Source organism: Pseudorca crassidens, chromosome 2 (genome assembly GCF_039906515.1).
Source record: "Pseudorca crassidens isolate mPseCra1 chromosome 2, mPseCra1.hap1, whole genome shotgun sequence".
Lineage (NCBI taxonomy): Eukaryota > Metazoa > Chordata > Mammalia > Artiodactyla > Delphinidae > Pseudorca > Pseudorca crassidens.
Window position 1 is genome coordinate 105,462,636 of NC_090297.1, and position 12,678 is coordinate 105,475,313.

General features: G+C 42.8%; 1 protein-coding gene across 1 annotated transcript in view; it reads right to left on the minus strand.

Moving 5' to 3' along the window:
* Positions 1-4,035: 4,035 nt before the first annotated feature.
* Positions 4,036-12,678, minus strand: part of SEC22B (SEC22 homolog B, vesicle trafficking protein) — a 63,014-nt gene continuing 54,371 nt past the window's right edge. The window contains exon 5 of the mRNA XM_067727450.1: positions 4,036-4,164. Coding sequence (XP_067583551.1) covers positions 4,133-4,164 — 32 coding nt within the window. The 3' untranslated portion in view covers positions 4,036-4,132. The remainder of the gene's footprint in view (positions 4,165-12,678) is intronic.

A 12,678-nucleotide genomic window follows, 5' to 3' on the forward strand; every position in this document is an offset into this window, starting at 1 on the left:
GACTGAAGTGTTTCTCACTACACCCCAGGCTGGGTGGAAGACAGGTTAAACCCAGGAGGAGGATTTTTCTTTCAGAGATAAAAATTGGAGCTTGTCCACTTGGCTTGTTTTGTGCACGCATAGTAATGGAAAGACCCTCCAAACAGGCCGTGACAAAACGGCTTTTACCACTGACTAGCTGTGAGAACTTGGGCAAGTCTCTCAAACATCCTGAGGCTGTTTACTCATCTGCAAAATGGACACAAAAACACCTGCTCTGTGTTCTTCACGGGTGGTGGTCAGAGTGATGTGAGAAAAAGTATGCAGCAGAGTACTGTAAAACTGTCAAGTGCTCGACGGCTGTCGGGTTGGATTTGTGCCATGGGGTAGGCACACCTAAGACCTGCCTTTCCTTGGTCCCGTCCAGCAGCTCCACCAAAGCGAGTTTTTCGGGCCACCCCCACCCCCCACCCCGCGGTCTTTGGGCCTCAGCTGCAGCAGACGGTCCTGGAGGCCCTGTGATCCCCCACCCCCCAGTGAGCAGAGGTTGGCCCTTCTCTGCCTGGTTCCAGGGTGGGCAATCTGCATCCAATGTGGATGCAGCAGCTGCTGCTTATCTGTAGTTAGTCAGCAACCCAGACAGATGAGGTGTCCGTGGCGACCTTCCTGCCTCAGTGAGTGTGGGAACTCGGGGCTTCCCAGGGCCGAGGGGTGGGAATGTAAACGAAATGGTCCCTGCTGAAGGCTGGCCTCGCGTCCTCCCCCTGCTGCCCTAAAGAGGCATGAGAGATGTGGAGGTTCCTGCACCAGAGTGCAGAGGGGAAAAAGCCAGGGCTTTAGGGTGCCAGGGTTGCTCTGCCTCCTGGCCCGATCCTGACTCCCCCAGAGATGGACACTTCCTGTCAAAAGTCCCACTACCGCCACTGTTTGCTGTCAACAAGGCAGAGTCAGAAATACCTCACCCTGGTGGAAACTCTCCTTCCCTCCCTCTTCCCCTCTGTATTCTGTAGTCAGTCATCTGTAGAGAGCAGGAGTCCTGATCTCTTTCTAGCAAAAGGCAGCCAACAAGAGGCTGAGAAGTGTCTTGTTCTCAGCCCCCTTTCATTCATTTGCCGAAGATTGGGGCTAGGATGGGCCCTTCCCCGTGTTTGTTACTCTTTACTTTGATTTGCTGCTCCATGCCTTTCTTGTATGTTGGAGTCTTTCCTTCAGTTCCTTCCAGTTGCCCAGTCTACATTTCCTCACTCCTCCAACAGAGGAGTGTATCTGTGGCTCAGAGTGTATCTGTGGCAAAATGGTAAAACATTTGAAGTTCTGGTTGGTGTCTTCTCAATTTTTTCTTAATCTTCTTCCCCTCCATCTTTGTATTGGCCAGTACCTGCTCTGCATTTAACCAATGTGCCAGACACCATAAAGGGGCTGGAGGTACATCAGCCAGCAAGCAGGATAAAGTTGATGATTTCTCACTGCTTACATTCCAGCTGGGGAGAGAGATTGGACAAGTATTCTCACAAGAAGGCATTCAGGGAGCTGTGGGTCCCTGTATCAGGAGGTGAAAACCTAGACCAGGCTCGGGAAAGCCTCCATGAAGAGCTGTTTGTGTTGAGCCTGGAAGCCTGGAGCGTTATTCAGGTGAAAGATGGGGGAGAGGAGGGAAGGCAGGCGGGAAAGAGGACAATATATGTGAAGGTGCTGAGGGAAGACAGCATTTGCAGAACCAAAAATGAATAGCACAGCTGCTTGTGGTGCCTGGCCTGGGCCTTGTCTCTCCCCCACCACCCCTTGAGCAGTGCTTTATCTCTAAACACTTCTGGCTACTCACCCACCATAAAACTGTCAGGAATGCTCTTCCTCTGAGGCTCTGCTTTTTTCCTTCCATGATTGCAGTGTCAACTGATAATTTCCTAAAATGGGCTTGGAGTCTGGACACTTAGATTCTTAACTGAATTCCACCACTTAACTGTACAACCTGAACAAGTAACTTAGCCTCTCTGAGCTGTGGGTCCTCATCAGTAATATGGGCCAGTCATGTACTAATAGTAACATCTAATACTGTTTGCTCTGTGCCAGCCCCCAGTGCTAAGTAGTCTATTGCATTTAATCCTCACAAATTTAATCCTCATGAAGTAGGTAATATTTTTATCCCTTTCTACCATCTCAAAGGGAAGTCTGGGTGTGACACTAATCATGGACATGCTTTGTAAACATTAAGGGTGAATGCAAAAATGACATACTATTACCATGGTGTTCACAAGTGCATGTGCAATGAATAAATTCATTTGTGAAATGCCATAACAGTTCTGGGCTATACATAATTAAATGAGGATCAAAATCTTTTGTGTCTGCCTCCTAAGCAAACCAAACAAAAAGCAGTAGCAAGAATGAAGTGTTGTCATCACCAAAGAGCTAATTGCATGTAGTGCCAAACCACTGAAGAGAGAATTCCACAGATGTGATCCCGAACCTCTGAAGTTTACAGTCTGATGGCGACCACTGCCCGGAACACATATGTAGACAACAGAGTGAAAGCTCAGAATCAGCTCATGAAGAGACACTGAGTTGTCAAACCTGTTGCCCACCAAGGGTAAGGGCCTTTCAAGGACGCTGAATGAGCTGGGAGAGATTCATAAGCGTATAGCAGAATTCAAGGTTGGCGCTGAAGCCAGAAGGGTCTAAGTTTCTTGGTATTCTCCTTAGTACATATCCCTCCACTTTCTATCACTTTATCATAGCATTTTTCACTCCAAAGCCCGATTCTGGGAAATTATTTGTACATGATATATGCACTGTCATAATAATGACAAACTCTTAAATTGTCAGGATCTGAAACCATGGATGTGCGTACAAAGTGATATGAATGTATGTGTGTGCGCGTGCGTGTGTTGATGATCGTGGGCATTTGTGTGCTTGCTTGTGAGTGTGTGAGTGTGGCTTCCTACACTTACACTCCACTTGGCAAGAAGTGGCGCTGGCTGGCCCTGAAAGCAGCCAGTGTGGGAGGAGAACTGACACCAAAAACAAATGAGGTGAAAGAGGATAACGGTGGTTTGATACTCTCAGATCCACATGAAAAGCAATGAATAAGAAAGTCAATGAGCTGAAAATGACTTGAGTACAGGCACCTCCTTGGGATTATAACCCCTCTGAATGATTGTAATAAACATTTGCTTGAACTCCTTTAAAGTGCTTTGAAACGTTACTATCCATTTCTCCCATCAAAATATAGGTAGTCTATCTTGGAGGTTAAGAGTACATTCTGTGCTCAAGTCCAATGTCTGTTAGATTCTGCCACTTACTAGCTGAATGATATTGGGCAGGTCACAATTCTCTAAGCCTCTATTTCTTCACCTCTAATATGGGAAGAGTCCTATCTACCTTGGGGAGTTCTTGTGAGGATAAAGGAAAATAAAATGTGGTAACTGTTTTTGATGACATTTTATAGGTTACAAAACAGATGCGCAGAGAGGTTAACTTCCTCTTCTGGGGCCCCCCAGCTAGTTAGTGGCAGGGCTGGGGAAGCAGTCAGGCATCCCGTCTCTGGCCCAGGGCTCTTTCTACTCAACCACGTGGAGCACCAACCCCACACTGAAATAATTTTCAGGTCACAAGTGATTTTTTATGCATAACCTTTTCAGTTTGCACTTCTCTGCCAAATCCACACACTAGCAAGCTTGGAGCCCTGGAGAGAAGGGTTATGTAGGACCTTCTGGAAAATTAGTCTAGATCTGAGGTGGCCGGAGGAGACCTAAAGAACTATATGTGAGAGAAGGAAAAAGACACCCTCTCACACTCCCTTCCATCGTGGACATGTAGATTATTTACTCCGTGAATTGATGTAATGCAATCTTTAATCCCATGTTGGCTACGCTCTACCACTTCCCTCCACCATCAGGGGGTGTGTGCTCAAGCAATGTAAACTCAGGAAAGTAATGCAAAACCGGGGAAGTAAATCTGCTTTTTACACCTTTCACCCCACTTCAGCCTCCTCCTCTCTTTTTATTTCATCCCTCTCAAGCTTTAGAAAACCAGGGGTAAATGCGTTTTCGATTATCTTTGCTCAACTTCCATTATGGAAATGATAGAAAGACAGCTGGACTCGGAGTCAGGAAGCCAGGGGCTTTAGTCCAGGGATGACATTGGTTAATCAGGCAAGTTAGATCAATTTTTCAGGCTTTAGTTCCTCATCTGTAAAATAAAAGGAAGAAACGAGCATTTACAGGGTGCCCACTCTTTGCCAAGTGCCTTCAATTATGTCACTTTATTTAGTCCTTTAAAAAAACACTGCTTGACAAAAATTTTGGTCTGCATTATGCAGATGAGAAAATAAAGGGGCAGAGAAGCTAAGTAAATTGCCCCAGGCCCAGATGGCAAAGGGAATCTGAGCTGAAAATTGAACCTAGGACCATCTGATTCCAAATTTTATGCATGTGCCAGTAATCCAATACAATCTATGATGTTCCTTCCTATTCTAATATCACGCTGCTCTGTGAGCACAGTTAATCAATAGTTGTCTGAGTTTGTCACAGTGAGTCATTCCTGCATGTCTTGAGGTCTTATTCTGAGTGGGCAGAGGACCTGAGGAGATTTACTACCGCCCTTATTTGATCAGCTGTATACCTTAATATTATAAGAAGTAGTTTTATCACCATCAATGGAAGTTTGATACTTACCTTCATCTTAAATGCTTCTCCCAATAAGGAAAACATTTCCTTAGAAGTCCTTCCCTTCCTTGGAAGCTTAATATTTATATAATTGACATTACCCTCAATTATTGAAGGGTGTTCGTTAAGAAACCAAAGATATTTCACATTTATCTATTTAAAAGCTTCTAACCCATATAGAATCAGGGGGTAGTATGAAGGGTACTGGATTCCTGAGACTGGGGAAGATGAGAATGTTGGTGAGGAGCACAGGATGTGGAGGTCCCAGCTACTCACCATTGTATGGAGATCTGTCCTGCTCCCTCCTCTTCTCAGGTGCCTCTGAAGTTGGACTCAAAGAAGCACGTAACACGTCTAAACTGTAACTTCACTGCATGATGGCTGGGAGAGTGAAGTACTATAGTGGAGTGTACCTCACTCTACAGGAGGAGAGACAGGTATACTAAGTGTTACCTATTCCTTTTGTAGTCAGCCAGGTATACCATCAAGCCTAGTACTTTCACACTGTAGTTATGCTTTCTAAAGGTAAGGATGATGTTTATTTGTTGTTGCACCCTAAGGCTAGCCCAGTGCCTACCACACAGTCAATAAATACGTGTTAAAAAATGAACTGGACGAGGCAGGCCCATAGGGAAGATAATTAGGGTAACCTAGGTCATCACTGGATTAAATGTTAGTTAGCAATTTAAATCTACCTAAATCATGTGTTAGTAGCTCCTTGAGAGCAGTGACCATATATTACTCATCTTTGTGTTCCCCAGAATTTAGCCTTGTATAATAGGGGTTCAAATGTTTCTATGGAGTTAAATCATCTTTAGGGACCCCTATGACAGTGTAGTAAAAGCACCCTAGAAGACGAGATGGTGGAGGGATGAAAAAAGCTTAAGTGATTTGAAGGTGGTAATGATAAGGACAATAACAATGATCACATAATCAAACTTGGTGCTGGTGGAAGACCAAGTGCTCCTGGAAAGGAATGATACTAGTGCTGGTGAAACTGCAGCAAACGTCCAGGGAAGGGTTGTGGTGTCTGAGTCCTTTCTCTGCTGCTCCAGGGGTGCCAAAGTAGGGTCCATCCACATTGGTACTTTAGGGAAAGGGATTCCTCAACATTCCACTCCATTTTCCCCCCATAATATTGTAACTCTCACTGATCAGGTTGTTTTTTCTTTTTTCCTGGTCTCATATACAGCCACTTCCTGGATACATGATCCAGGATGAATTCCATTGTCTGCCATCCTGGACCCACTACCACATCCCTCTTTCTCTCTAATGACAACTTTTCACCAAAGGGTGGGGTGGGGGATTTCATTATACACATGACTCCTCTCCTTGCCCCATCCCTCTAAAGATAGCCATGCTTAGTGATTCCAAGGTGATTCCCTATTTTACACTGTGACTGACAACTTCTACTAAAGAGGAGAAAAACCATATTTTTTAATCTTTACTGGGACAGCTCTGGTTAAGAGCGCATCTTGTTATGTAAGAAACCCAAGATGGGAGAACAGAGGATGTAATGATGCTTCATAGACTTTTGGTTGTGGGGTCAACATAGGAATTGACTCAAATCCCATTTACCATTGCAACAAAAAGAATAAAATACCTAGGAATAAACCTACCTAAGGAGGCAAGAGACGTGTACTCAGAAAACTATAAGATACTGATAAAAGAAATCAAAGACAACAAAAACAGATGGAGAGATATACCATGTTCTTGGATTGGAAGAATCAACATTGTGAAAATGACTCTACTACCCAAAACAATCTACGGATTCAATGCAATCCCTATCAAACTACCAATGGCATTTTTCACAGAACTAGAACAAAAAAATTCACAATTTGTATGGAAACACAAGAGACCCCGAATAGCCAAAGCAATCTTGAGAAAGAAAAACAGCTAGAGGAATAAGGCTCCCTGACTTCAGACTATACTACAAAGCTACAGTAATCAGGACAGTACGGTACTGGCACAAAAACAGAAATATAGATCAATGGAACAGGATAGAACGCCCAGAGATAAACCCACACATCTATGGTCACCTAATCTATGACAAAGGAGGCAAGTATATACAATGGAGAAAAGACAGTCTCTTCAATAAGTGGTGCTGAGAAAACTGGACAACTACATGTAAAAGAATGAAATTAGAACACTCCCTAACACCATACACAAAAATAAATTCAAAATGGATTAAAGACATGAATGTAAGACCAGACACTATAAAACTCTTAGAGGAAAATATAGGAAGAACACTCTTTGACATAAATCACAGCAAGGTCTTTTTTGACCCACCACCTAGAGTAATGAAAATAAAAACAAAAATAAACAAATGGGACCTAACGAAACTTAGGTTTTTGCATAGCAGAGGAAACCATAAACAAGATGAAAAGATAACCCTCAGAATGGGAGGAAATATTTGCAAACAAAGCAACTGACAAGGGATGAATCTCCAAAATATACAAACAGCTCATACAGCTCAGTATGAAAAAAACAAACAACCCAATCAAAAAATGGGCAGAAGACCTAAATAGACATTTCTCCAAAGAAGACATATACAGATGGCCAAGAGGCACATGAAAAGATGCTCAACACTGCTAATTGTTAGAGAAATGCAAATCAAAACTGCAATGAGGTATCACCTCACACAAGTCAGAATGGCCATCATCAAAAACCCCACAAACGATAAATGCTGGAGAGGGTGTGGAGAAAATGGAACCTTCCTGCACTGTTGGTGGGAATATAAATTGATACAGCTGCTATGGAGAATGGTATGGAGGTTCCTTAAAAAACTAAAAGTAGAACTACCATATGACCCAGCAATCACACTGCTGGGCACATACCCTGAGAAAACCATAATTCAAAAAGACACATGCACCCCAATATTCATTGCAGCACTATTTACAATAGCCAGCACATGGAAGCAACTTAAATGTCCATCTACAGATGAATGGATGAATAAGATGTGATACATATATACAATGGAATATTACTCAGTCATAAAAAGGAATGAAATTGGGTCATTTGTAGAGACGTAGATGGACCTAGAGATTGTCATACAGAGTGAAGTAAGTCAGAAAGAGAAAAACAAATATTGTATATTAACACATATATATGGAATGTAGAAAAATCGTACTGGTGAACCTATTTGCAAAGCAGAAACAGAGGCACAGACATAGAGAACAAATGTATGGACACCAAGTGGGGGAAAGGGAGGGTGGGATGAACTGGGAGATTGGGACTGACATGTATACACTCTTATGTATAAAATAGATAACTAATGAGAGCCTGCGGTATAGCACAAGGAACTCTGTGGTGACCTAAATGGGAAGGAAACCCCCAAAGGAGGGGATATATGTAGACGTATAGCTGATTCACTTTGCTGTACAGCAGAAACTAACACAACATTGTAAAGCAACTATACCCCAATAATAAAAAAAAAAAGAATATGTTGTGAACTTTTTCTCCATTCAATAAGTAGGAAAATTTTGTTGTTAAAAAAAGAGCTGGCAGGGCTTCCCTGGTGGCGCAGTGGTTGAGAGTCCGCCTGCCGATGCAGGGGACACGGGTTCGTGGCCCGGTCCGGGAAGATCCCACATGCCGCGGAGGGCTGGGCCCGTGAGCCATGGCTGCTGAGCCTGTGTGTCCGGAGCCTGTGCTCTGCAACGGGAGAGGCCACAGCAGTGAGAGGCCCGCATACCGCAAAAAAAAAAAAAAAAAAAAAAAAAAGCTGGCATAAATAGGAATAAATTAATGCCTTTGGTGGAGGGTGAGTAAGACTGCTTTAAAGTCTGGAGGGAGCAGTGCCCTACATAGCTTAATAAGACAGGAAATATTATTAAATGGAGCAAGAATGTTGGAAACATTTGGATGAGAAAACTGAGATGAACAAAGAAATGCAGAGAGTTTTAAAGTCCACATTGAAGGTTTTGGAAGATAATAATAACTAACATCCACCTAGCACTCCTCTAAGCTCTTTAGATATACTACTTTATTTAATCTTCACAACAAGTCCAGGAGGTAGATATTAGTTTTATCCCCATTTTACAGAAGGGTAGACCAAGGTACCAAGCTATGGAGTAACTTACCCAAGGCTACATACAACTAAGTGATAAAGAAAGCTGGAATTTGAAGCTTAAGCTGTATCTGGATCTAACATTTATTCAGCACTATGTACTAGGTAGTATGCTTTAGTCTACATCTGGGGCGACCCCAGGAGACCTAAAAAGCTATGAGTGAGAGGGGGAAAAAAAATTCCTGTCACACTTCCTACAATTGTCAACATGTAGATTATTTACTTTGTGAACTGATATGACACAGTCTTTAATCCCACGTTTTTTATACACATCCTTCCCGTACACGCTGTAAGTGTGTATACGTTGTGGTATTTATATATTCAAATACAATTTACCACCAGTCTTCAAGATCACAAGATCATGCCTCATTATTACCTCTAGTTTTTAGTATGGTTTCCATTAGCTGTTCCTGGGGGGAAATGAGCCAGTCCTTCCATTTTACAGATGGTGAAAGTGGTTTGGAGGAGGTCAATGGCTGGAGCAGGTCACCAATCAAGTTAGCAGCATTTGGCTTAAATCAGGATCAATAACCTCTGTCTCTCCAGCCTGATCCTCAGAGGGTCTGCCTGTCCTGGGGCCTGGGCCACATTCCAAATTGGGTAATCTGGTGCACGTTGCCTGTCTGAAATTCCCCTTGTGGTTTTGCTCACATCTGGTGTTTTTCACTTCTCTTTCTAAACACGTGCTTTGATCCTATTGCTGCTACAGCAGAAAGATGTCCATAGTTCCAAGGAGCATAGTTAATTTAGTGAGAGGTGAAAGATGCTCCTCTCAACAGGAGTTCTAAAAATAAACAGTATCAGGGCCTCACCATGTCATGCTTGAAGCACTTCCCGGAAACCTCCACACTTGGTAACTTCTTCACAGTGTCTCTATAGCCCCCAAACCTCTAATGTGCCTGGACTCCTAGCTCTCCAGCTCTTCTCAAATGCCAGGCAGTCTGAAGTCTTGTGTTGTTCTTCCTTTTGTTCATTCTCAAAGTAGACAGGCTGACGTGTGGTTAACTGTCTTCCATAAGAATTCTGTGGTCATATTTCTCCATTGGTTCACATACACTGAGCTGAGAGCTATGTATATTTACTTCCAGAAAACCTTATCTATAATTAGCTTTCCTGTTTTATTTATTTTATCAGACTTCCTTATTCAATCTGCCCTTTACCTAATCTTAATAAGTCTGTTTCTTAATTATAAAAGCATTTTTCTGTTACATTAAAAATTTTAGATCAATAAAGAATAAGAAAAAAGTCCACAATCCTAGTACTCTAACATAACCATTATTAATTATTTAGTTTGTTTTCTTCTAGGCCTATTGTCCTTGTATGTGTGTGTGTATTTTTTATTTGTTTATTTGTTTTTACATTGCCAGAATCATAATTTACATGCAATTTTTGTGTTGTCTTCTTTTCACTATTAAATAGTATAACTGTTTCCCACGTTGCTACAGAAACTTGCAGGTATAAAATGAACGGGGACATGAAGGTTTTGGCAAGAGGAGTGGGCAAAAGCCATCAGTGACCTCCCATAAGGGCATGAATTGTGAATATCATTTGTGGGGACCCAATTTTTCCCTAAGTTGCTGGGATTTCGCGTGGGGATAGAAAAGACACAGCTGAGTATGAAGAAGTAAAAAAGCCCCCAGTTTTTGGAGACCAAGGATTAGTTTGAAGTCATACATGGCTAAATTCAAGATTCAGGACAATTCACCCTTCCTGCTAAGATAAGTCAGAGGCAAAGCTAAATGTTTTAGTAGCATCTACCTAAACAGTCTCCAGAAAAGAACATCTTATCACAGGTCTGGATAGAAAGGGGATGTTTGGGGGACAACCTTCCTCAGGAAAGAACATCTTCCCATGGGCTGTGGAAAGTTATAAGTAAATTGTGTTGCCCACACCATTCCCGGAGTGTTTTCAGAGAAGAAATGAGGAGGCAGGGCATTCTTCCTGTTGGAGGGAATTGCTCAACTTCCTGACTATGTTTTCTACTTTATCTTGGTCCCTCTTTCCTTTTCAGTCGCCCCATCTGACCCCCACCCCAAACCGAGAAACATTACCCCAAATGGACTGTTATCCCCATTTAATCAATCTTCCTCCAATCAACCTTCCAACCTCTCTTTTCTTTGCCGACCCTCCCAAGCCCAAGGCATCCAGCCAGCTCCTTTGTGCCATCCCACTCCCCATATCCACCTCTACCACACGAGGAGACCAATGCTCAGCAGCCTTGGCAAACCCTCCTTTTGTGAACTGAGCAGTCCCCTAAGGATGAACAGAAGAGCCACAGGCTGTTATGCCCGGCTTTACTTCTTCGGAGCTGCCCTCCCTAGTCTAGAGACACCAACTGACATACTGTGTGTCAGACACTTTAATCCTCACAACAATCCTGGAAGATTGGTATGGCTGTTCTCAAATTACAGATGAAGCTAGAGGATTCTTCTACGTGATCATAAGTAATATTGCAGAGATGTAAGAGAATTGAGAAAATACCTAAAGGTGCAGGGAAAAATACAAAGCAAAATTACTCATCATCCACCTCCCCAAAAGAACCACTGTACACTTTTGTATATATTTTCTTTGATTTGTGTGTATGTGTGTGTGTGTGTGTGTGAGAGAGAGAGAGAGAGAGAGAGAGATAAGAGAGGAGAAGGAGAATCCCTAACATACACAAGTTTGTTTTGTTTAACAAAATTGGGATTATACTATTTCTATGAGTTTGCTAAGGCTGCCACAACAATGTACCACAAACTGAGCAGCTTAAACAACAGAAATGTATTGTCTCACAGTTCTGGAGGCTAGAAATCTAAGATCAAGGTGTTGGCAGAGTTGGTTCCTTTTGGGATCATGAGGGAGAATCTGTTCCAGGCCTTTCCCCTAGCTTCGGGTGGCTTTCTGGAATCTTTGTCGTTCCTTGGCTTCTGCTGCCAATCTCTGCCTTTATCTCTATATGGTGTTCTCCCCGGGTGCGTGTCTGTCTCTCCACATTGTGTTCTTTTTATAAGAACAACAGTCATATTGGAGTAGGGACCCACCCTACTCCAATATGACCTCATTTTAACTTGAATAATTACAGTAACGATGACCCTATTTTCAAATGAGTTACTGGGGCTTAGGACTTCAACATATGAATTGAGGGGAGATAAAACTCAACTCATAGCAACTATTCATACAATATTTGATCTTACTTTGTTATTTTCACTTACCATTCTATTGAGAACATTTTCCAGGATGGGTACATTTTTGTCAGCAAAAGGGACTAAAATATGCAGAGGGCGTGTGTGGGCAGGGAGAGAAGACCTGAGTGGGGCACCGCAATGGGGAGGAACCCAAAGCCATGGGGAGAAGGCAGGAAGTGAGAAGAGAATATAGAAAGTGCAGGAGAGCGGTCAGAACACTGATCAGCATCACGGTTTGCCTGCCTCACAGGTTTTCTGAGGGCTTCTCAGAAACATGTGTTAGAAAAGGAAAGCTGCCAGGACAACCCGGTCTCCTCCAGGACCAGTTCCCCACCAGGCACCAGTATCCAGCTTGGAACAGATTCGGGGAGGAGAACACAAGAGGAAGCTTGAAAACCATCAAGAAGGCATAAGCGTGAGGGCATTTTTGGAAGGTGGATGTAGAAGGTTTGTCAACTAGGAAGCCCTATAACATGATCATTAAGAAGTCCTACATAGAGTCAGAGAAACGTATTTTCAAATTCTAGCTCTGACACTCGTTCTCCTGTAAGATCTTGGGTACCGTTACTCAGTCTTTCTAAGCTTCAGTTTCCTTGCCTGATAATAGGGGTTGAATATGGGTTGATGTGAGAATAAAAATGAGGTGACTTATGTAAAGAATTAACTGTAGTGCCTGGCATGAAGAAATCACTTCATTCATTCACTCATTCATTCATTCAACAAAAATTAGTATTTACTGTTCAAGGGATGGTACTGAATGCTAAGTATAAGGTGGTAAACAAAACTGACACGGTTCCTGTCC